The sequence below is a fragment of the Humulus lupulus genome, chromosome 3 (assembly GCF_963169125.1).
Source record: "Humulus lupulus chromosome 3, drHumLupu1.1, whole genome shotgun sequence".
Classification (NCBI taxonomy): domain Eukaryota; kingdom Viridiplantae; phylum Streptophyta; class Magnoliopsida; order Rosales; family Cannabaceae; genus Humulus; species Humulus lupulus.
In genome coordinates this window covers 52,490,192-52,516,618 of record NC_084795.1, presented here as the reverse complement: position 1 = coordinate 52,516,618, position 26,427 = coordinate 52,490,192, and the positions used below count along the sequence as shown (strand labels likewise).

The 26,427-nt window shown below is 36.8% G+C and overlaps 1 protein-coding gene across 3 annotated transcripts; it reads left to right on the top strand.

The window, feature by feature from the left end:
- Nucleotides 1-3,801: 3,801 nt before the first annotated feature.
- LOC133822693 (nudix hydrolase 25) lies at nt 3,802-7,419 on the top strand. 3 transcript variants are annotated; one of them, XM_062255115.1, is made up of 7 exons: nt 3,802-3,832; nt 3,946-4,091; nt 4,932-4,982; nt 5,181-5,273; nt 5,791-5,885; nt 6,899-7,010; nt 7,105-7,419. In XM_062255115.1, exons 2-7 carry the CDS (start codon nt 4,026-4,028, stop codon nt 7,207-7,209), a joined length of 522 nt encoding a protein of 173 aa, XP_062111099.1. In that variant the 5' UTR covers nt 3,802-3,832; nt 3,946-4,025; the 3' UTR covers nt 7,210-7,419. The 3 variants fall into 3 exon arrangements, with proteins under 3 accessions (XP_062111099.1, XP_062111098.1, XP_062111100.1); XM_062255114.1 differs by having other exon boundaries at nt 3,821-4,091; XM_062255116.1 differs by lacking the exon at nt 3,802-3,832 and having other exon boundaries at nt 3,839-4,091; nt 7,109-7,419.
- The last annotated feature ends 19,008 nt before the right edge of the window (nt 7,420-26,427 follow it).

The following is a 26,427-nucleotide window of genomic DNA, read 5'->3' as shown; positions in this document are numbered from 1 at the left end:
TTCAATTAATAATATATTATTATGTTTGTTAATTTTCTCCATACTCTTTATTTAAATTTCTAACAAAAAAAATCCACAATACAGCTACACAGAGAGTGCAACAACAATTTAATACAAGAAGTTGGCCAAAAAGAAAGATACTGTCAATAAGTTGGCCAAAAAAAAAGATACTCTTAATGTTCTTGCCACAATGCGTCTTCATCACTCTCTTTAGCCTGTTCGTCATCCTGCAACTTCAAAACTACCAATACTGTCAAAAGGTGACGTGAAAATCATAGATTTGAGGTACTCCTACAATATTGCTGAACCCCGAGCAACACTAAAACTATGGGGTACAATGGGCACAATGGTGAGTGTTATCCCCAAAAATGGAGATTGATGACGTGGCAATAGAGGTGACGAATGGCAGTACATGGTCCGTAAAAGACACATTAAATAGTCAATAAATACATTGACTCCTCAGAGTTGTGATAAGGTGACCCGGTAGACTGACGAAGAATTTGGACTGCTTCAAAGATGTCATAACCAAGCCAAGTGCACCTTGGTCCGAGGAAAGCTAAGGAGAGTGCATCCTAGGAGGCTAAGAAGAATGCATCCTAGGAGAGCTAAGGAGAGTGCATCCTAGGAGGCTAAGGAGAATGCATCCTAGGAGAGCTAAGGAGAGTGCATCCTAGGAGGCTAAGGAGAATGCATCCTAGGAGAGCTAAGGAGAGTGCATCCTAGGAGAGCTAAGGAGAGTGCATCCGAGGAGAACTCAAGAGAGTGGTCCTAGGAGACCCCAAGGATGTGGTCCTAGGAGACCCCAAAGAGAGTGATCCTAGGAGACCCCAAGGATGAGGTCCGAGGAGGAGAGCCCAAGAGACCTTGGTCCGAGGAGAACTCAAGAGAGTGGACCTAGGAGACCCCAAGGATGAGGAGAGAAGTGCGTGTCCTACCACCATGCATGTCCGACCAACAAGTGTATGTCCTACCACCATGCACATGTCCGACCAGCACTTGCATGAGTGGTCAGTAGGAGAGGTGGATCAACTAGCTAGAGGAGGACCAAGTCAAGATTCCCAGAAACAGCTTCAAGAAGATATGCGGGAATCTCTCATTCTTCCCACAAATGGGGGGTTTGTTACATTTTGAATTTTGAATGTTTCTTTGTAATTTTAATGTAATAAATATAATAAAATATCCCAGTTCTAGGGAATACCGTATGTATGACCCTAAGCCTATAAATAGAGGGCTTATGGGATGAGAGAAATGCTTCTTCTTTCTAGAGAGAGAAAATATGGGTCTAAGTATTCTAGAGAGAGAAAACTTGGGTTTGAGTATTCTAGAGAGAGAAAGTACTGGCATTTGAAAGAATTCTTGTATCTTTGTAATCTGTACTGGAGAAACTCAGTTGACTCAGTTCATCTGATCTTGAGTACAGATCTATAAATCACAACTCTAAGTGGATTAGGCTATTACCGACAATCGGGGTTGAACCACTATAAAAATCTTGTTTGTTCTTTATTTTCTTTATTATACCGCCTGTGTTGTTTAAATTCTCTTGAAGGTTTGTCGTATTTGACGTTCTCACGTCGTTGGCTAAAAATACAGTCAACAGCGAGATTTTGGCCAGAGGTTACATAAGAGAGTGTAAAAAAAAGAGTCGACTAAAAAAAGAGTTCTGATTAAAAAAAAGATGGAACATTTGAACTGTATATAATGAGAAATGGTAAGTTACACCGATGATGTCCTCCAATACTATATAAAGTTGGTATACCGCAATTCATGAAATTCAATATCTAAACACACATAATTTAATTTAATAATAAATATAAAGTATTACTTATCACTAGGGAAAAGCTCCTTCATCTATTGGAAGGAGACATTATGGTGCTAAACAATTATATATAAGGACTGTCAGTCCTAATTGATGATAATAACAAGAGTAATGATACGTGGATGAGTAATAATACAGACATTTAAAATATATACTTAAATATTATATAGCATTATTACTTTTTAAAATAATAAGTTTTTTTTAAAATAATGAGCCGGGACTAACTAAACTATTATATTACCGAATGTAATGTTTTGTTATATATTTTAAGGGCCGTATCATTACTCTTATAATAATAATTATGATGAGATTTAATTACGTTGCATCAAAAATAAAAAGGGAGTTGACTCTTGAGGGCACTAGTTTCATCATTTATTTACTCGCTTTATGCTAAGTAATGAATGCTTTAAGCTCCATGTTTCAACATCATAATAATTATTAATTTAATGTGAATAAAAAAAAAAATCATTACTGAAAAAAAGTAAAACAAAGAAAATGAATAAAATAACCAAAGAAGGAGATGCTCTTTAGTGCACTTGTGATTCTAGACTCTGAGCCTCTTCAATCTAAAGTCAACGCCTCCACTACTTTATGTTCCTTTTGTCTTTTAGCGCCATTTTTTTTTTCTTCTGAAAATTTCCTTATTTTAATATGCGCATTGACTACCTCAGCTTTGGCTGGAGATTGCTATCGTGCGCCGCACCCAATTTTATCATGTTTTCACTATTATGTGTGCTCCTCCTCACATTCTTACCATGCACCACTCTTTCTTTCAAAAATTATATAAGCCAAAAGATATTGATTTTATTATTTTTTTAATCATATGCAAACAATTAACATATGAAATTTAAGAACTGAAATCATTCATGGAAAAACTCACCTGAAAGGCACGGATATTAATATAAAAATGGTGCTTTTAAAATATTTATGACCTGCCCCTTCAAAAAAAAAAAAAGACCTGAAAATTCCATTAAAAAAACACCATTAAAAATGTGTCATTTGTTAAATTATAAATTATGAAACGAGTCTTAGCTTATCTTAAACAAAATAAAAGATTATATTTCTCCATTTTTTTCATTTTTTATTCTTTAGTAATAATAAGCTAAAAATAAGTGCAAAACTTTGAAGAAGTTGATTTTAATAATTATTTGTTCGTCGAGAGTGATTTTTTTTAATTATTTATTTTTAATGAAAATCATAACATTTTTGTAAGAGAGTGTTTGCTTAATTTGGTTTATCAATATATATTGTGGCAATTTTTTTTTTAGAAATGGTACATTATGGCAATTTGGTTGATCAATATTAATGATGAGACATTAATAGCAATTGTATTATTTCAGCTTTATCTGATTTCTTCTAAGGATGATTTATATTTTTTAATTTTTATATTATATTCATTATATTATACTTTGATATTTTGTTATGACATAATAATCTGTTTTAGAACGATAACATCTTTAAAGTTGTTTTATTTATTTATTCAATCGGTAGGTCAATAATTATAAGACTACACATCAACTGTATTTTACAATAGTTTTCACCATTTGTGAGATGATTGATATCCATAGAATTTTATACTTTTACAACCCAACTTATGCTTTGACCAAAATTAAATCCTAGTTGGCATACTCTCTCATTTGTTTTTAATATTGACTTTTATCATCATAAAATATTATATCTAATTGCAATTTTTATATCAATTAATTGTATCTCCATGAATGAAAGTTCAATTTACCAGCTAAATATATTAGCAATTGGTTGACCATTAAAAATAATGCATTTTAATATTATACCATCAATAACCTAGATTGTATATCGTAATTGATAAAAATATATATATACCATAAAAAATGGGGGTTCACGATAAGAAAGTAGGAAGGAGCGCAGTGGATAGTGACTCGGGCGTACTAATTATTTGATGATGGTACTCAAGGGAAGGGAGCGCACGGGTGCGCAAGTTAAGTGGGGGCAAAACTCCACCCTCTGAGAGTCTCTGACTCACCACTTTTTGTCATGGTCAGCGTCACTCATTCCCACAAAACTCTCTTCTTCTTCTTCTTTTTTTCTTTCTCTTTTTTCTAAAAATTTATAGTTCTGAAATTCCTAATGGTCTTAGCATTTATTCCCAGATAGGTAGAGAAAGAGAGAGAAAGAAAGAAGAGAGAGAAAGCTTCTCTTAAACTCCTTTGAGTGGCAGTGGAGCAGAGCAATGGAGAATTTGCCTCTTGGTTACCGTCCCAACGTTGGTGTTTGCCTCATTAACTCTGATGATCAGGTACCCATCTTTTATTTTCCTCTGAATTTAAAGAAAACCCACTTCAAACCCTACTTTACTGGTGTTCATAAGGTGTTTGTGTTTTTCTTGGGTACTCCTTGAGGATCTGGTTTGTGTTTTTTGCGTTCAAAAAACTTTGATGGTTAAGTTTGGTTTTTTATGAAAACAAATTCTATTTCTTGAAGCTAAGAAATCTGAACTTGTTTTATTATCCGACTATTATCGTGCGGGGATTTGCTTCATTTTCACTCCAAAACAAACAAAATTTGTCCCTTATAAATAAGATTCGATTTTGATACGATAAATTTACCTTTGCGTGAGGATGATTATAATTGAAACGTGAAAGCTAGAAATGCTTTATAGCACTTGGCTAAATTCAAAACAATCCATTTATTTTTTCTTGCTGTATGAATGAGGGAGGATCTATTACTGTGGACTATTAATGATTGTAAACTGTTCAAATCTCCCTGCTTTGGATTAATACGGAAATTACTGTGGCTGTTATTAGAGCACCCAAAAACTCAAATGTTTGAAGTTTTTGGTCAGTCACCTAGAATGTTCCAAACTCCTTAGTTTAACTACTAAATATGTACATTCAGCAATGGCCGTGGCATATGTTCATATAGTGTGCTAAGACTTGTTTGTAATTTGTTTGCATTTATCTAATGAGTTATTTTATTTTTTGAATGGAAATAATGAGCAAGATAGGCAAGGTTCAAAGTTCATATATATATATATATATATATATTCCTTGTGTCTGTTCAAAGAGTTTTTTTTCCTAGTCCACTTCCTATCCATGGTAAATGTTGAAGAAAATGCTAAACTTCTGAGATAATACAGGTTTTTGTTGCTTCAAGATTGAATGTTCCCGGAGCATGGCAGATGCCTCAGGTGATATATTCTACAAAGACATATGTTTTCTCTGTCAATATCTGTATACAACTGATGAGTCTAGTCTCTGCTTGGAGAGATATTTTATTTGATGTTAACAATTGCAAAATTCACTTTTTGCATTGGTGAAACACACTCAACTCAATTGTCCATTTTCAGCTAATTTTTTATTTTTATTTTTGTCATTGGATAATTTAGGGAGGAATTGAAGAGGGTGAAGAACCTAAGTTAGCAGCTATTAGAGAACTGCGAGAAGAAACTGGGATAGTATCGGCTGAAATCATTGCTGAGGTTTGTGCAAAGTATATTTGTTGTGGGTTGAAGCCGTGCCAGTCTTGCATTGGATATCTATCATAACGTTGTTTAACTCTCTTTCTCAACATTAGATTCACACTCAAACATTTAATGATTTGCTTCATTTTTTAAATTCAATGTAACTTAAATTAATCAACCACTCTAGGGAATTTTAGTCTTATGGAAGTTGTTGATATTTGTCATCCATGCTTCCATTCCACTCAACCACCAAGTAGGAGACTATTTCAAAAACTCATTAGAAACAGATTAGAAAAGAAGGAAGTCAGCAAGATGGTGATTGGTCTTTTAAATTCTGACAGACTAAGTTTTGAACTACATGTTGGAGTTGTATAAATTTGCTGCTGAATGAAAAAAAAAACAGAATAAAGAAAAAATCCCTTGGACAGTGTTTTTAAAATTCCATCCAAAATATGTAGTAATTCGCGTGTGCTTACCCAGCTGAGGACAGTATGAATTGAGTTATTAGCTCATGATTGAGGTTACATATTGACAGGTTCCAAATTGGTTGACTTACGACTTCCCTCCTGCCGTGAAGACCAAAGTCAATCGTCTTTGGGGAGGTGAATGGCATGGACAGGCACAGAAATGGTAAATCTTTCTTCTACAATAAGCAACAAAAAAGAAAAGGGAAAACTCATATATTCAGTTTATAGAGTGCTCGTTTGATACATTTTATCCATAGACTATTGTGCACAAGAGTGTCACAATAATATTGATATTGCTTGTTTTATTACTGTGAAACCCTTCTGATTATATTCCAGAATAAAGGAAAAGCGATTCATATTACAGACTTAAGCATCGATATTTTTTGTTTTTTTTTTGGTCTCATCAGTTCTCATTATTATTTAGATGAAAGGGAATCATGCTTTAAGGCTAGGTCTAGTTCTATTAGATTTTAACGAAACGTCTGAATTAGGGAGCCTCTGTGATAAACTTCTAGGTCCTTGACCCTTAAAAAAGTACTGTTTTGATATGAGTTAGTGTGAGGTGTATGTAACTTTTTTTTATAAGAGAAAGCAATAGAGCATCGTTTAAGTTTCCCTTTCAAAAGTGCCTTGAATTCTTCTCTATTCTCATTTGAAAGTTGAAACACAAGATTCCGTGCTTCCTCTACTGACTATAGAACAGGCTTGATATAGAAATCAACCGAAAAGGTTCTGTTATTAAGCTTGCAGCTTGTCTGTTAAATATGCATGTTGTGAAGCTAAATGATAAATCCTTATTACTACTCCATTAAGTAATTATTGAAGAGTTGGGTTACCATAAATAGGTTTGGTACCCAATTAACTAAGACTTAATATACTTCTTTCAAGTTTCACACTCGTTAACTTTACTACAGGACATGCAGCCTATAATTCCTTTCTTATGTTCTTCTATACACTGGAAATTCCTATTAGTCCTTTAGGACTCTAACTATGCAATGTGCTTGTTTGATTTGCCATAATAATTGAGTCATTTATCTTCAATGTCATGTATCTTTTCTCACATCAAGTCTTATGTAACCTTTTTAAGTACATAGAGATTGCTTTCTTTTTCTTATGCTAGATTTACATGGCCACATACCACTCTACTAAAGATCAATGTTTTTGGGCTGTTGTTAGGTTTCTTATGAGATTAACAAAAGATGAGAGTGAGGTGAACTTAGCTACTGGTGAAGCAGAACCAGAATTTTCAGAGTGGAAATGGGCAACCGTGGAAGAAGTTATCGAGCAAGTAATTTATTTGCGGAAATTTCATTTAAAACCATTGAATATTTTGGTACAGTTTATTTGAATGAATTCTGATTTATGAGTTAACTGATTCACAGGCAGTGGACTACAAGAGGCCAACATATGAGGAAGTTATGAAAAATTTCAAGCCTTACTTCAACATAAATGAACAATCGGCTAAATGTAAATCAACAAAATGGTGAATGTTGTTGTGACTGTGTTTGTTGTTGTTGTTGTTAGTTTATTTTGCCCATTAAGTATGGTTTTTGTGGAGCTAGCTCTGCTTCTTGTAAATGGATATATGACGAAACTTCAATTTAGATGGTTGCTTTGTGACAAGACTAAATCCTTTTGCAAACATTATTGGTTTCTTAAATTCCATTCCAATAAATAGATGTAAATTCTTTTCTTCTCTTTTCAAGAGATGTTTTCATATGGAAGTTGTAAACTGTAGCCCAAGGTCAATTCTCTCTCATCTATCCGATTGTTAGTCACAAAATTAATTGTTAGACAGTGAAAGAGTGAACCAACCAAAATCTATTTAGAGAGAATATTATCTGAATGATCACTCACAAATTTGCAAAGGTACCGAACTTCATGGAGGAAGCTTTATTTACAATAGAGCTCAAGCACAAGAATAGCAAGAATAACAGAATAAATTAAAAGTAACAAATTATAACTGTACTTAACCGTCACTAACTATAAAAACATGTACATAACAGAAAACTACTTGAGCTAACAAATCATACCATCAAGCGAAAAGGGGTTGGAAACACTTTAAGCTTGGATTTGAGATATAAGAACTGATCAATAAATGACTTGGTCCATTAGCAGCAATAGCATCAAATGTCGTTTGATGTTGTAGGTCTATGGCATCGGGCATTGCCTGATGCGAAAACTCTTTTTTTGGTGTTGTGTAAAGTTTACTTTTTAGAAGTGCTATAATAATTAAGTGATTTATCGTGTTAATGATGGATCTGAGATATTTGTTTAGTGGGCGTTTAGAACAAAAAAAAATGTATTTATATTTATTAATTGTCACGGAAAAATATAAAAATTATAGTTGTTTACTCCAAACAAAAATTATAATTAATTTTAGTAGTTTAATTTATTTTTATGAAGGTTCAATTGCTTTAAAAATATTTGTAGGGGCTTTTTTGTTAATTTTAGGCATAATTAGTAAATTAAAAAGAATTTATTTTTCAAGTGGGGTTTTTTTGTTAATATTAGATGAATAATTAGTTTCCTTTCAAAAAGAAAGAAAAAAAAAGAAGATGAATAATTAGTAAATTAAAAAATATATTTCACGGCATTGTATAGGTCTGATCAGATGCGTCTTAATTTGGTTAGTAATTTAACTGTTTTTAACATAATTGATTTAAATAAATTTTGTATTGCCTTTTAGTGAAGTAGTTGACTGAGTTGTTTGTACAAAAATAATACGTACAAGATTAATAGATGATGATACAAAGGATTTTTAATGGCCAAATAAATATACGTACACTTGTATTAAAGCTTATGCTTGACCAAACCAGACGAGTTCATGATCGATTAGTTTTAGTTATACGTGTGATGATATAATATATAAAGTGTTTTCTCGTAGTCAAATATTCTTATTCAAAATGTAATCAAACCAATTAGTCACTCACTAATATATTATTCATTTCTTATTTACATGTCGTCTATTGGAATGTATTTATATTACTATGAACACACATCACTACTACAAAAAACGCTTTTTAGGGGTTGCGGGACGCGAGCCCTCTATTTGAAAACTTTAAAAACTGAATTTTTTAGGACTCGCACTGCGTGCCCTAAAAGAATGTTTTTAGGGCTCCCAATGCATGCCCTTAAAAGTTATATTTTCAATTTTAAAAAATTGTTTATTTTTATTTTAATGGCGGTGGCCGAGACCCCACGACGAAGCTCCGGCGACGGCCCACCTCTCAACGGTGGCGGTTGAGGAAACAAACTACTGGGCTTCAAAGCCTAAGTCGCAAGGAACGTCGTGGTGGTAGTGGTTTAGCTCTGAATGACCTAGAATGGTCGGAAAAAGCCTAGAAAGCTTTGGAATCTCCATGGATTTCGGCGAACACCCACGGTGGTTTTTGGGCCCGATCCTCAAGTGGGTTTTGCTCCCCATGGTGTGCTAAGTACGATGGTGGTGGTGACTCGGCTCGAAGAGGCTTGAGGTGGCCAGATTTTGCTCGGAAAGCTCATGGTGGCGGTGACTTCAAGCAGCCCGTTGATTGGGCTAGGCAGCGTGTGAGAGTGGTTGCTCGCAGGGGTGGGGGTTTCAGTGACCTGCAGAGCCGCCTGTGCAATACGTGTCATCAACGGAGCAAGGGGCGGCGGCCATCGGGCCTGGCAGAGAGAAGACGCGGGGGATAGAGAGAGAGCTAATGGGAGGGAGAAGAGAGAGAGGAGAGAGAAAGAGGGAAATCTAATTTTTTGGGGGCCGAAATTTTTGGGCTTTTAAAAAAAACCCTACATTTCTTTATTTACTAATTTATCTAATTATTTACTTATTTAGTTTTTAATTATTTTATCAATTAATCACTTAGTTTCTAAAAAGAAATCCTTTTAAATTTATACCTTTAATTGACTATAATGTATTAGTCATTTAAATTTTCTAAGGTTCCTATTACAATTTAAATCATATTTTGGTCCAATTAAAATGACTAAGACTATTTATTTCATTAATTTCCCCCAACTATTATAAATTTAATTTTATAATATAATTATGCCATAATTTCTTTTACTCTCAAAATTTAAAAACTATGAAATAATTAATCTGAAATTTGTAATCTACACCCTAAAAACTACCCAAAATAAAATTCAAGATAATTAATATAAAAAATTAAAAAAAACATTTAAATATAAATAATTATTAATAAAAAAATTTATATCATAAAAAAAACCTGCAATACTCTTTATTTATTTATTTATTTTTCAAAATAAATAAATATTATATAATCAAATAAATTCCTTTAAATTTGAATTTTAAATACTTGTCCCAATACTTTTTAGGGCCCACTTTGAGAGTCTTTAATACTCTTTTAGGACACTCAAAGTGTGTCCTTAAAAGTTTTCACTAACTCAAATTTTCTCATAGTCTTTTAAAACATACATTCATTTTTAGGGCTCACTCCGCGAGTCCTAAAAAAAATTCTTTAAGGACTCATAACGCGAGTCCTAAAAAGTTCAAGAGTTGTTTTTAGAGCTTGCATCTAGGTGAGTGTCATAAAAAAGTATCCTAAAATGATGTTTTTGTAGTAGTGCATATATATATATATATATATATATATACACTAGGTAGAAGCAACGTGCAATGCACGTTTGCTTAGTTTTAAAATTGTAAGCATTGTCTATAATTTTAATAAAAACTAGCTCACTGTTTTTTTTAAATATATATATGTATATATGATAGAATGAATTATAGTTCTACAGTATATATAAATATTCATATCAATAATCTCTACATATATGACATCTAAACACAATGTTGACATATATATATATATTTACATGGCTACATGACATATATATAAAATACAATAATATTTAAAAAGAAATTAATAATAGAAATAAAATAAGAATAGAAAAAGTCATAGTGTAGATAGGAGTATACATGCATCAACTATTTTTAGTTTCTAATGTATCTCACAATGTCCTTTGGTGAATTTGATAAAAAAAAAGAGCTCCAATCACTTGATAAAAAATAAACTATACAAATTTATAAGATAAACAAATAATATGTATGTATTTATTATTTTTAAATAAATATGATTTAATCATTTAAATTATCATAAAATATATTTAAAATTTCCTATTTTTATTATTTTTTTTGTTTAAATTTATGTTTGTTCTAGTTTTTGAATTTGGCAGTGACAACAAAAGATTATTGTAACGCCCAGGTTAGCCAAGACCGTTACGCTGTGTATTTTAAATAGTGCTTAACTCACTAAACGAGTCTTTAGGCCATAAATGTGCATCTAAATGTGATTAATGATCCATGGTTAAAAGGAATGAATATTTTATTAAAAACATTAGACTGTACATGGGATTCCATAATAATGTTTACAGTTCCAAATTGGCCATTACAACTCAAAAGTTACAATCCACCGACCTAAGCGGCAAAAATAAGGTTTAATCCTAGTTTCTCTGAGAAACCTTGGTCGTGGTGGTCAAGCGGCCGCATATGTACACGTCGCCACGTAAGCTCTCCAACTCAAGGCTGGGTAAACTTTTCTTTTCGTTTACCTACACCACATAACACTCGTGAGCCAAGACCCAGCAAGAAAACTTAATACTGCATGCATACAAGTGCAAGTAAATGATTGTAGAATCATTCTCGGGCCCACAGCCCTAATCAGATGACCATAGAGTCAACCTGTGGCCCATTGCCCTAGCCATGTGACCATAAAGTCACTATGGGCCTTTTGCCCTAGCTCTAAGTAACTAGCCATGGAACTAGTCAAACGCTTTAGTTTTCTACGACCATTGGGTCGGATGAGCGTGTAACGCTCTCTTGATTAGATCTAATCATATCGACCAATGCTCGACGCGCTATTGCCGCTCTTGACTCATAAGTCAATGTTTTACGACCAGCACTCAGCGCTATTGCCATCGTTGACTGATAAGTCAATGTTTTTCTCAAGTACGTAATGCAAACAAGCATTCATTATACAACAAATATCCATATATAGAGCACTCAACATGCTTCATCAATAATCATGCACATTTACAGGGACTAATGTCCTATCATGTATGTCACATAATAGGTGTAGTTTTCTTACCTCAGGTCCGAGCGTAAAATAACTTAAGAATGACCATTGACCACGATCCTGACCTTGAGCTCTTAGCGGTAACCTTGTCATAAACAAATATAAAATCTCATCAATAATGAACAAATAAAGGATTTCCGACCAAGTCCTAGCTTCCGAGCCCTCGAAGAGTCGTCTATATAAAAAATGTGTAGATAATGGAAATTCTTGGTTTTAACAGTTTTTTTTTTCCGTTGACTTTAACAGAATATTCATCTATTTAACATAATATTCTTATATTTAACTATAGATTGTAAACCTTACTTAAACTTAAATAAAATTAAATAAATAAATAATTAAACAAATTAAAATAGGATATTTTTTTAGATATTTTACAATGTTAATTATTTAAAAATAATAAAACTATATAATTTATAACTTAAATAAAATTTAATTAAACTTAAACTTAGCATTATATTAAACATATAATATATAATATTTTCTTGTGAGTGCCAAATTAAACAACTAAAACAAATATAAACTTAAACAAAACTAAATTAATTAATTAAAATATGATATTTTAAAGATATTTTATGATAATTTAAATAATTAAATCATATTTATTTAAAAATAATAAATGCATACATATTATTTGTTTATCTTATAAATTGTGTGATAGTTTATTTTTTATCAAGTGATTGAAGCTCTTTTTCTTCATCAAATTCACCAAAGAACATTGTGAGATTCATTAGAAACTAAAAATAGTTGATGCATGCATATTACTGTCTACAATATGACTTTTTCTATTCTTATTTTATTTCTATTATTAATTTATTTTTAAATATTATTGTATTTTATATATATGTCATGTAGCCATATAAATATATATTTATGTCAACATTGTGTTTAAATATCATATATGTAGAGATTATTGATACGAATATTTATATATACTATAAAACTATAATTTATTCTATTATATATATTTTAAAAAAAACAAAGTACCAATTTTTATTAAAATTATAGACAATGTTTACAACTTTAAAACTAAACAATACACTGAACGTTTCTTATATGTATAATATAACTCAGTTTTTTTATTATTATTTTACTTGGATGAGTTCCGATCCGATCTAGATGCATACTTAGATAAAGATCTTCTTGTTTGATTAGTGTTGGGCTCAAAATATTCGGCTCAAATGTTTTGTTGTTTTGGGTAAAGTGAAACGGAGCATTGTAGCTCAGGCAAAGGAGCCAGAATCAGAGGCTGCGGATCAGAGGCGGGCCTTGCCTCTGTCCTTTGCATACCTAAAAGATCTGAAAGTGTTTTGGTGGGAAATTCAGTTATTCCTTCAACCAATCAGGAAGTAGATTTAACCGACTAACTTCTTATTATTTTTGACCCTATGAATACCATGATCTCGTTTAGAGAAAGGATAAGAATTTGACTTAAGCATCGGAGTGTCTTTCTTGCAAGTACTCCTAGACGGTTCGACGATCACTGGAGCTATCTTCATTGTCAGAAATAGATCAGAGAACCATAGTTTGACGACAAGTACCAACTGTAACGCCCTACTAGCCAGGGACAGTTACGATGTGCATTTTAAATAGTGCTATACTCGCTAATCGAGTCATTTGACCATAATCGTGTAACTAAGTATGATTAACAGTTTAGGGTTAAAAAATTTGGTCAAAGGTACAACGTTTCACTATAACGTTTACTGTATACATTGGGATCCCAAGAATACAATTTAAAGGTTAATTACAATAAAATATTTACAACCAGCTGACCTAAGCAGAAAAATAGGGTTTAACCCTAGCTCCTCTTTAAACCCTCGGCCATGGCGGTCAAGCAGCCGCATATGTCAACATCGTCACCTAAGCTCTCCAACTCAAGGATGGTCCAGCTTTCTTTTGCCTTTACCTGCACCACATAGCACCCGTAAGCCGAAGCTCAGCAAGAAAACTCAATATGCTCATGAACAGTTAATAACACGTTACCAAATCATATTAGGCATGCCTAGCAATAATTGCCCTATTCATGCATGCGATAAGTCCAAATAAATGATTGTGGATCCTGCCCTTCTGTATGGATGACAATCAAGTCAATCCTAAGTGAATATCACTTTAAGATTATGGTAATCATGAAGGGGCTTGTAGCCCTAATCAAATAAGTGAATAACACTTTAAGATTCTGGTAATCATGATGGGGCTTGTAGCCCTAATCAGATAAGTGACTCATGAGTGAGTCGCGAACTTAAATTAGATAAGTGATTATGGAGTCACGTACTTGAATCAGATAAGTGACTACGGAGTCATGAACTTGAATTAGATAAGTGATTATGGAGTCACGAATTTAAGTCATGTGACGTTACAGTCACCTGAGCCTTTTGGCCCTGGGTCTAAGTAACTAGCCTTTAGACTGGACAAGTGCTTTTGTTTTCATCGAACTTAAGGTCGGTCAAACATTTCATGCTTATGATGATAATGCTTATGTCGATTAGATCTAATCTTTTCGGCTTGCATTAAACATGCTAATACCATTCTTGACTCGTAAGCCAATACCATACCACCAGTGCCCAGTACCATTGCTGAACTTGACTAATAAGTCACAACTTCATAATCAATACTGACACCATTGTTGTTACTGACTAATGAGTCAGTATCATACACAGATAAGCAAAGCTGCTATGCATTTACTATGCAATCAATGTCAATATATTCAAATATAAGGCATACAACATGCTTAATCAACATTTACTAGCATAATTATGATCATGCACATTTACAGAGACTCAAGCTCTGATCAATCTCATATTCAACATTCATGTCATGTCCTAATCACATGTATCTTATGCATTTTCAATGCAATAAATGTCCATATATAGAGCACTCAACATGCCTCATCAATAACCATGCATGTCACATACTGGGTGCAATTTTCTTACCTTTGGTCCAAGCACATGTTACCAATGAACCACTCTCGAGCACGATCCTATTTCCAATCCCCTAGCGATAACCTAGTCACAACCATAAACGGTGTTTCAATGAGTTCAAGTTCCAAAAACCCAATCCCGCGCTCTCGAGACCTCTAATTCCACCAAACATGGTGGTGGAATCATCCCCCGAGCCCTCAGGTCAAAACCCCAAAAAGAACCAAAAATTTGATTTCTGAAGGCTGTGTAGCGCTACAGCGCTACAAGCATACCCAACTCCCCCAAAACAGAGCACCTAGCACTGTAGCACTACCAACCTAGCGCTACAGCACCTAAACCAGATTTCTGGGTTCTAACTTCGTGTTCTTCGAGCTTCAAAGCTCCAAATCTGACCCCAACCTATCCAAATCTCAAAATTAAAGTTCCCAAATATCATAATCTCCCAAAACCAATAAAACCCAAGCTTCAATTCATCCAAAAACTCATCAAAACATAAAATCCAATCAAAGCTTAAAACTTTAAAAACTAAGAACTTAAAACTTGGATTACCTCCGATTAAGTTGTTTCCCAAATAAATCCTCCGGCTAATAAGCTTCTAATATTCCTTAGAATTGCTATGCCTTGATCCTCGCTTGAATCCAAGTCCTAGAACTCAAGTTTCCTTCAAAAATGTGATCGGGATTCAAAAAGGGAACGAGAGGAAGAGAGAACGTTCTAAACGTTCTTTTATAGTTTTAACATGTTACTTCAAGCTTAAGTAGCCTCAAGCAAATCCTAATGCTCGGGGTCCCGAAAACGCCCCCAGGGATAAAATAGTCAAAATTCCCAGAAATTCCCCTTGATCTCACCAACTCCTAATCCTTCGTAGATGGCTCATCTAATGAGAATGGATCCGAAGCTGGAATCATATTGATATCCCTGGAGGGACATTGATTCCACTCCGCACTGCGATTCAGATTCAAAGCATCCAACAATGAAGCCGAATACGAAGCTTTATTGGCTGGGCTAAGGGTGGCCCAGGAGCTGAAAGTCTGCTCCGTCCAGTGCTACAGTGATTCCCAGCTCGTGGTAAACCAAGAATTAGGAGAATACCAAGCACGGGGAACCAAGCTGGCTGCTTACCTGGCCAAGGTAAAGAAGGAGCTATCCACATTTGAGCACGACTTGGTTGAACAGATACCTCGGGAGCAGAATGCCAATGCTGACGCCCTGGCAAAACTCGCCACCTCCGGCAAGGCAGAAACTCTGGGCCTAGTACCGATAGAATTCTTGGAAAGACCAAGGATAGAGGGAGTCAGGGCGAAGGTCAAGATGATTGACACCAGATCGACCTGGATGACTCCCATAATCAAGTACCTCACAACAGGGAAGTTACCCGAGGACCAAAATGACGCAAGGAGGGTACTTTACCAAGCTCCGAGGTATGTAATAATAGACGGGAAGTTATACCGGCGTGGCCTCTCTTTACCTCTTCTGCGGTGTGTTCTGCCAGATGAGGCGAAGACCATTTTGCAGGAGGTGCATGAGGGATTTTGGGGGGATCACGCTGGGGGGCAAAACCTGGCCTTAAAGATATAGAGGCAAGGGTATTATTAGTGTTAGGAAAATATTGTTTTGCCTCAATGGAAATGATTATAATATTACAACTCTATGCAATAATATTACAAGTAAATATAGATTGATTAAATAAGGTTACAATTCTATAACTGAAAATACAAATAAACTAAACAAAGGAAGAAGATGATGATGAAGAAGAGAATAGTGAGAATACAACTCTAAGCAAAAGATTACAAGTAAAATAAAGTGTTTAGACCAAATGAAAAGATTACATCTCTTAAACAAAATATACAAGTAAATAGAACAAGAGAATAAGAAGAAAAGCAATAGATTAAAAAGAAGAACAGAAACACAATCAAACTCTCACTTACACAACCTAAGTGAAGAGGATTGGGGATCACCAACTTGAACAAGGTTTAAAACCTTTGTCCAAATGCTTATTTCCCCTTAACTCAAGCACTAAGGGATCTCTCTCAGATATTGGAAAATCTTTCTGGAATTATCAAGCCTCAAGGTGTTTCTAGCCAAGTGCTCTAGTGGATAGAAAAGTTGTGTCTTACAAGTGAGCTATAGGCTCCTATTTATAGAGTTTAGAGACACCATTTGAATTTCAAATTCCACCAATCCCCATGGCTGTTACCAATGTTTAATTGGATTAATATGGAATTAAAAAGAGATTTGAGAGTTATTTGGGTTTTTTGAGCCGTTCAACAAATATTGAAAAAACTGAAAATTGGTCAGTATTTTAGCCTGTGGCCACGGCCAGAGACAATGGTGGCCACAGCCACTGGTCTCTGTCCCACAGGCCGCGGCCACTGAATGTTGGTGGCCGCGGCCACTGACCAATTTCAGCACAAAAAATTGTGTTGTTTTTCCAAACGGTTCCAAACCCTCCCAAATGATTTTGTAACTCCCAAAACACATTATTGGGGTTTAAAATCATATCTCTAACAGCTATATCACATATGGCTTTATGAAATTCACCTAAATATTGTGTAACAACAATTTTACACAATAAAGGGTAATATTTGGAAGTTACAAATTTGTAACACCAAATATGTTACATTATTTGGATATTTCTCATATATCTAAATATTGTAACTCTCTATTATGTGTTACAATATGTGACACACTTTGTCACATTTATTTAATCTAAAACATTATATTATAATATAATATAATTTTACATTATATTATAAAATAATATAACATTCTCCCACAAGATTAAATAGTTATCTATTGTAACACTTATTTAATCAATCATTATATTTTGAAATATAACATATCCCCCACTTGATTAAATAAGAACTCTCTCTTATAGGAGTCATTGCATTAGTGCATAAAGTAAAGTGTTTTTCAACTTGAACTTTACTATAGTGTAATTATCACAAAATTTTTCGAAAATTAGGTTGCACTAGGCATTGAACCATCTTTTCATGATGACAAATCGGTGATAACACGCACACCTTTGTGATGTTCACTTGAGACCTTTATGTCTCGCTTTGCACCGTTAATGGCCATGTGCACTTTCCATTCATGGACGTTCTTGAGAATACTCCCAATTTTCATGAGAGGCGGCACCACCCCTAGGTCCATATAGGTAGAATTCTTACAGTATTTTGTTATAAAAAATACTTGTCTTTACAAGACTGAATTCTATTAAAAAACCTTTCGGTTTTAACCCTCCACTTGGTAACACACAAGTACTCAATATCTCAGATGGGACTTGTTTTGAGTACAACTAATATTCACTTGATTGACTTGTTATTACCTATTGAACCTAACACTAGTTGAATAACTAGTGTTAAGATAGGTTACCATCAATCGTGAATCTCTTTAGGGAGTTTAAGTCCCATCCCTCGAGATGATGCAGCCACCTCGTTAGTGGCTTAGTGAAAGGATCTGCCAGATTTTCACTTGTTCTCACATAGGATATTGAGATGACTCCTCTTTGAACCAATTCTCTTACATATCCATGTCTTAGACTAATGTGTCTAGACTTCCCATTATACACTCCGCTGTATGCTCTAGCCAATGTCTCTTGGCTATCACAATGTATCGATATAGTAGATACATTATCTTTGATTAGGGGAATCTCTATCAACAGATCCCTTAACCATTCGGCCTCTTTGCCGGTAGCAGCTAGAGCTATGAACTCTGCTTCCATAGTGGAATGAGATATACAGGTTTGTTTCTTGGAACCCCAAGAAATTGCACCTCCACCAAGTGTAAATACCCAACCAGTTGTGGACAAGTTGTCCCCAAGATTGGATATCCAACTTCCATCTGTATATCCTTCTAAAATCGAAGGAAATTTGGAGTAGTGAAGGCTTAGTCCTTTGGTTTTCTTAAGATAACCTAGGACTCTTCCAATTTCCTTCCAGTGATCCACACTTGGATTACTTGTAAACCTACTAAGTTTACTTACCGCAAATGCTATATCAGGTCTAGTACACTGGGCAGCGTACATTAGACTCCCTATAGCACTAGCGTACTCCAATTGAGCCACCGCTCTTCCTTCATTCTTCTCTAGTTTTACACTATGATCGAATGGAGTATTGGCATCTTTAACCTTGAGATGGTTAAATTTGTTCAATACTTTCTCAACATAGTGGGCTTGCCCTAATGCAAAACCCCCACTATGTTTCTTTACTTTGATACCGAGTATGGTATCAACTTCTCCAAGATCTTTCATCTTGAAGGTTGATGATAGAAACCTCTTCGTTTCATTTATCCCTTTCATGCTATTACTTAGAATAAGCATGTCATCCACATATAAGCAAACAATGATCACATATCCCTTACAAGTTTTGGAATACAGACACTTGTCTCCATTGTTATGTCTAAACCCATTAGACATGATGGCTTGATCAAATTTCTCATGCCATTGCTTAGGAGCTTGTTTCAATCCATATAAGAATTTTACAAGTCTACACACTTTATGTTCATATTTTGGTAGGACAAACCCTTCGGGTTGTTCTATATAGACCTCCTCATTGAGGTCACCATTAAGGAATGTCGTTTTGACATCCATTTGATGAACATACAAGTTGTGTATAGAAGCTAGAGCGAACAAAATTCTTATAGAAGTTGTTCTTGCAACTGGCGCATAGGTATCGAAATAATCGATACCCTCTTTTTGCCTAAACCCTTTAGCTACTAATCTAGCTTTAAAGGTTTGGATAGTGTCGTCAGTATGGTATTTTCTCCTAAATACCCACTTACACCCAATTGGCTTAGACCCCGGTGGGAGGTCTACCAATTCCTAAGTGTTATTGGAAAGAATGGAATCCATCTCATCATTGATGGTTTCTTTCCTAAATGAACTATCTCTCGATTGCATAGCTTCTCTATAAGTCTTAGGATCGTCTTCAACGAGAAGTACAATAGGAATTTTCCTAATGACTTCCTCTCTATTTCCTTCTACCATGTAGAATGAAATTCGTTGAGAATCTATCTCATCCACTACTAGACTTTTATGATTTTTAAGCCTTTGACTTCTTCTAGGTTCAAAGGGTTGCTTTACATCCTTTTGAGAATTCTCCTCTTGAGAATCAACTTTGGATGTAGAAGTTTGAGAATTGTTCTCATATAACATATTCTCCTTTAGAGATGTTGAAGCTTGAGAATTGTTGTCACATAACATGTTCTCAAAGAATTCAACTTCTCTAGATTCAATCATAATATTAGACTCTAAGTCTAATAGCCTATAAGCTTTGCTATTGTTGGCATAACCAACAAAAGCACACTTTAGGGCTCTTGAACCTAACTTTGTTCTATTAGGTTCATTTTTCTTGCAATATGCAAGACACCCCCACACTTTGAAGTACCCTATGTTGGGTTTTCTTCCTTTCCATAACTCATATGGAGATATCTCATTTTTCTTCATCGGTATTCGATTAAGAATGTGACAAGCGGTTAAAAGCGCTTCACCCCATAAGTTGAAGTTCAACTTAGAAAACACCAACATAGAATTTATCATCTCTAGATAAGTCCTATGTTTCCTTTGGGCAACACCATTGTGTTGTGGTGTATAAGGTGCAGTGCACTCATGGATTATACCATTTTCTTCACAAAATGTATTGAATTCATTAGAGAAGTACTCTCCTCCTCTATCACTTCTTAGCACCTTAATCTTTTTATTTAGTTGATTTTCAACTTCTAATTTATACAATTTAAAAGCATCAAAAGTCTCATCTTTATGCTTTAAAAGAAACACATAGGTATATCTACTAAAATCATCGATAAAAGTAAGAAAATACATTTTACCACCTCTAGTTAAAACACCATTTAATTCACAAAGATCACTATGGATTAAATCTAGTAAATTAGATGATCTTTCTACACTAGGAAATTGTTTCTTAATCATTTTCTCCTTAACACATGTTTCACATTTACCATAGTTTTTAATATTGCATGCAATCATTCCACATTTTACTAAGGTAATGAGAGATAGTTTCTTCGTATCATTGTATATGTTTGTGGACGTAATGTTAAAAGAGCACGTTTCAAGTAACCACGAAAGGTCCTTTCCTAGTTACTTGGGGGGCATATATCCTGGATACAACCAGGTCCTAAACTTATAAGTTGATTCAAATTGGTTAATCGAAATTTTTCTTAAAAAGCACGAGATATCAATAAAGAATTAACACGAACTAAGTTTTTAAAATCAACGTCCTAGATACAACCGGTCCTAAACTTAGAAGTTGATTCAAATTGGTTAATCGATGTTTTTTTTAAAAAGCACGAGATATCAATAAAGAATCAACGCGAACTAAGTTTTTAAAATCAATGTCCTGGATACAACCATGTCCTAAGACTTAGAAGTTAATTCAAATTGGTTAGTCGATGTTTTTCTTAAAAAGCACGAGATATCAATAAAGAATTAACGCGAAGTTTTTAAAATCAATGTCCTGGATACAACAAGGTCCTAAACTTAGAAGTTAATTCAAATTGGTTAGTCGATGTTTTTCTTAAAAAGCATGAGATGTCAATAAAGAATTAACGCGAACTAAGTTTTTAAAATCAATGTCCTGGATACAACCAGGTCCTAAACTTAGAAGTTGATTCAAATTGGTTAGTCGATGTTTTTCTTAAAAAGCATGAGATATCAATAAAGAATTAACGCGAACTAAGTTTTTTTTAAAATCAATGTCCTGGATGCAACCAGGTCCTAAACTTAGAAGTTGATTTAAATTGATTAATTGATGTTTTTCTTAAAAAGCACGAAATATCAATAATAAATTAACACAAACTAAGTTTTTACCAAATGTGCTAAGAGTAAATGTCAATAATGGTAAAAATAGAGTAAAATAAAACTCGGGAAAACCAATTGTCTCGAGAAAAAAAACCTCGTGGTAAAAGATTACAAATAAATAAAAATAAAAATTCTAGGCCCCCCCAGGCCGTTCCGTTGAGGCCACCCCTTCAGTCTCCTGCTCGCCAGCAGCGAAAGTCTCCCCAGTCTCGGAGGGCGCCTCCTGTTGAAGACGAGCCTTGAACTTCTCAAGGAAGGGCTCCCACACCTCCGGCGCCAGGAAGGAGAAATCGCCATCCTGGTTGAAGGCCCAACAATGATAGAGCATGGCTTCCATGGAGGAGCTGGAAGATGCCCTCTCTGCAATAAGGGCGGCCTTGGCCTCCTCGAGCTCGGCCTTCGCAGCGGCCAAGGAGGCCTGTGCAGCCTCGAGATCGGTTTTCGCTGCGGCCAAGGCGCCCTGTGCGGCTTCCAGATCGGCCTTCGCAGCGGCCAGTGCGACCTGCGCGACCTTTTCGCTTTCCTTGACAGTTGTCAGGGCAGCCTTGGCATCTCGCTCTTGCTGTAGTGTAGACGCGAGAACGGCCTGATCAATTTGGAACTCGCCCTTGATCTCGTCAAACCTGGCCCTGGACCGAGCTATGCTGCGGTGTAGAGCTAAAGCCGCATGCAACGGAAAAGATAGTAAGGCATGTGCTAAAGAGAAAGCAGAGAAAATTGACTAAGTTAACTAGGTAACCTTACCATGAGGTTCATCCCCAGCGAAGACTCCATGACATTCTCGGGGCTCCTCGTCTCGATCTCTCGGAAGTCTTTCGGGGTGGCGTTGAAGTAATGCTCCACCGTATAGCTCGCGGTCTCATAGACCGTCCCTCGGAAGGCCTCGGGGAGTTTCTCCAGAGCCTGAGTGTTACCCAGTATACGCAGGTGGGAGTGGGAGCTGGCGGGGTTCCAGCTGGTGCCTCCTGATCCCGAGCAGGGACCGGAGGTCGCGGAGGAGGTGGAGGCATGTTCTCCACTGTTGCAGGGGCCTGGCCCCTCCCCTTAGCGGGAGACTTGGAGACGGGCCCAAGAGGAGTCTTCTTGGTAAACCAGGGCTTCTTGACCAGTGGCCCGGACGATCCGGAGGGAGGATTCCCCCCCTAGAAGATGGACCGCAGCACGTTGTCTCCGGGCTGTGCCATCTCTTCACCTGAAACAAAAAGAAGGAAGCGTTAGGACACATGTAAGGTTATTCGATTATAAGAAAAATCTAAGGATATATTGAAAAGGTCCTACCCTCCGAGCTGGAGAAGGAATCTATTGCCACGACCTCCGGCCGCAGAGCTTCTATGGGGGACTCTAGGTTTATAACTTCGCGAATGAGAGGGGGCTCGGGGTCCGGATCAGCCTCAGGACTGGACTCCTCTACATACTGCCTAAGCCCCGGAGCTACTACACCCTCAAGGAGGGAGGGCCACGACCTAAGGTTAGTCCCGTACTCCTAAAAAAAGGCTGACCTAAAAGCCAGGGTGTTGTCTACTGCTACAGTGCCCCTAGGGCACCTCATGTCATAGGGTAGCACCAGTTGATCTACACACTGGAGTAGGGTTATGTTAAGGTCTGGGTCATCTTGGTGGCGATGTACGAGCTGGTTTGGGTTAAACCTAGCGGGCCGAAGGTCTACGGCAGCCCTGTCTAAGTCCCTAAATAGGAATAGGTTACCTTGGCCGGAAGGGGCCGGCTGCTGCCCCGGAATGGGTCCGATCCGCATCAAGGCCCTGGGCAACCTCGAGGGCCCACTTCTGGTGCTCTAGCGGCACCTCGTCTTCCTTGTCCTGCTCGTCGTTCACCGCAGCACCCCCTCGGGGATGGGCGCCAACTCGCGAGCTGCTGGGATGGCCCGCGACCTCCTCAAGGCCAGGGTTTGGCTCGGAGAAATTAACTTGCACGCCAGCATTGTCTCATCAGACACGAGTTGGCGGTAGTCTTTTTCGCTTGGTGGGAGCCACGCCAAGGTCTCATATTGACCCCCGAGGGTCACCGATTTGGTCGTCCTCGCAAAAATGGCTGCACGATGGTATACAAGTCAATACACATGGAAAGAAATAAAGTATTGTGGCAATTTTGCGAGCTGAGGATAGAAAAAAATTATGAGGACGGTTGAAGTAGTGGTGTTCGTAGTTGCGAAACACCATCGACATAAAGAACTGGTCCTTGAAGTCGTTGGGGTGGCTGGGCAGCTCGATGACTGCAGCAGAGTTGGGAAAACGGGTCAAGTAATAGAACCCATCGCCTCGCCCCCGTTGATCCGGGCTGGCTTTGAGGCAGAAAAAATAAAGGATGTCCGCTGGTATAGGGACCTCCCATTCATGCTTCAGGAAGAGGTACCTGAGCCCCGCCAGTAGACAGTAGGAGTTCGGGGGCAGTTGAAAGGGAGCCAGCCTCACGTAATTCAGAAAGTCCGCGAAGTACTGGTCCAAAGGAAGGAAGGCCCCGGCCTTGAGGTGTTCGTCGCTCCAGGCCACGAACTCCTCGTCGAGAGGCGTTCAGCTCCTCTCGCCCTCGAAGGGAGGCCGGACAACAAGAGCGCCTGTCCCAATTTCGATGTTATGGGACAGCAAGATCTTGTTGACCCTCCCTTGGGTCGTAACCTTCGAGACTATCCTCTCGGCCTCGAAGAAGGCATCAGGTCCCACCTTGACCTCTTTCTCCACTGTGGGACCAAAGTGGGGATTGGAGATTCAACAACTATCTCTTTCCCCTTACTAGCCTGTTGGGATGATGAGTCGGCGGCGCTCTTTTTGGGCATGTTCTTCCTGGGCCCCATCTGGTCGCCTAGCAAACAAAGATGAAGAGAATTTAGATAGGCGGTGTAAAAATAGAAAAGGGAATCTAGCGCGAGAAGTGATTTTTGTACACGGACTGAGGTAATCTCAGCCCGTAGTGCGTGAGGCCACGCCATGCTGTGATCACGTGCCTATGTTTCCAACGGATCCCTGATTGCTCGGGATCTGTGTGTCAGGAGGGTCAGGATAATGTTTTCCTTGGAGGGAAAGTTTCAAAAATCAAAACCGCCTAGGAAGCGTGACCCCTAAGCTACTCGGTTTTGCACCCTAGAAACCTATCGCATTCCCCTCGCCAAACAGGCATTCCAGAAAAGTTACCCAAAAATTATCTTGTCCTATACATCACATTCCTAAACATGTTCCCATATGATCGATACCCCTAGGATAAAAACCTACGCACAAAACACCAGCCAAAAAAACCTACAGTGTGCGACTAAGAAAGAAGTTAACCTAACAAAGAAACGGAAATATCAAAACGTGCAACAGGTAGAGGACTTACAGTGTTTTTGCCGTGTGAAAGTCGCAAAGAGCGTAGGAGGAGTCAGAGTCCTGGTGAAGCCTTTAGAACTGGAGATGCGAAAAAAATCTCGTGGCAAGAGCGTAGGGATCTCTGGGACGATAATCGAAAGAAGAAAGACTTCTGAGGTAAAGAGGAGAGAAGATAAGGAAATTTTTTTCAAATAAAAGGTGGGTCATGCGAAAGGTGGCCAACCTTATATATACATAAGAAGCAAAGGTACGAGGACCGTCCGATCGCATTAATGCGAGATACGAGGGTCATAACTCAAGAGGCGAAACGACGACCGAAGATAGGCTAGGCCATTTAATGCAAGTCTCGGAAGCCGGACCGTCGCCAACCACGGTGCTCCACGTGTCCGATGTTTGCGCAATGGACGGGACATGAAGAGTCGAAAAAGAAACCTAAAAGCCCCCCCTATGATCACAGATGACGTCATGTGTCACGAGCAGGGGCTTGGGGGCAAATGTACGCCCTAAACATCCGCAAGTTATTGGCGAGCTGGAAAAGGGCATAATTCAGTCTGCCACGTGTAGATCGTCCACCCGGAGCTGCTGATACAAGTTTCCACCTCTCCAGCCCGAGATGATTTGAGAGTTAGCAGTCTACTCGAAGGCCTCGGGTCAGTAGCATGGGAGCTGGTGCTACATCAAGCTTGGGGTACGACTTAGATCTGACACCCGAATCCTTGTAAAGGCTACCACGCAATGTAAACGTGCACCTATCAAACATCACGTTTCTATTCCATTCCTGAATTCTCGGACACGCAGTATACATGTGCGTGTTCAGGCACCCCACAATTGGTTTGGACCATGCGGCCCATTATCCCCCTTTACCTATTGATTATACCACACTTCACTATTAGGTTTTAGAAATTAATAATCAGTGTCACATAAATGATTTGATGGGTAAGAAGGTCACGAGATGGCCCCTTTTACCAACCCAGATATCCTCTCCCTATAAATACCGAGACCCTGGGCGTTGCAAGGGGTTGGCGTTTTGGTTGTAAAAAAACACTCTGTAAGGAATACTCAAGAGAGATCAATAATATTGACTGGTAGACTAGAGGGATTTTAACATTCGAAGCACCTAAAAAGAAAGGAGTGATAACCTTCCCACGATACTAATTTCGTCAGTTTGGAATTAAGTTATTTTCATATTACGGTTCATTATTTAGCACTAATTCATCTCGTTTATTTGTATAATTATCTGTTGGTGAAGAACTGCGTCAACAGGTAACTATTTTTATTTTTTGTTTTTAAAAACAAAAAATAATAAATGATTTTTATAATTTTTATTTTTTGTTTAACTATAAAATGAGGTGTTGATTTGAAGAAGACAAGAAATAAAAAGTTGAAAATGGTGTAAAAAAAATTTGAAAGTTAAAAAAGTTCTATTTTCAAAATTTAATTAATTTTAATTAAATTTTTTAAAATTAATAAATAAAAATAAAGTTACCAATCTTAAATTATTACATTTTTAATTAATTAAATAAAAAATAATTTTTTTAAGTGTCTACTAATATTTTTTTTTATTATTGATCAATCTTCCGGGAAATTA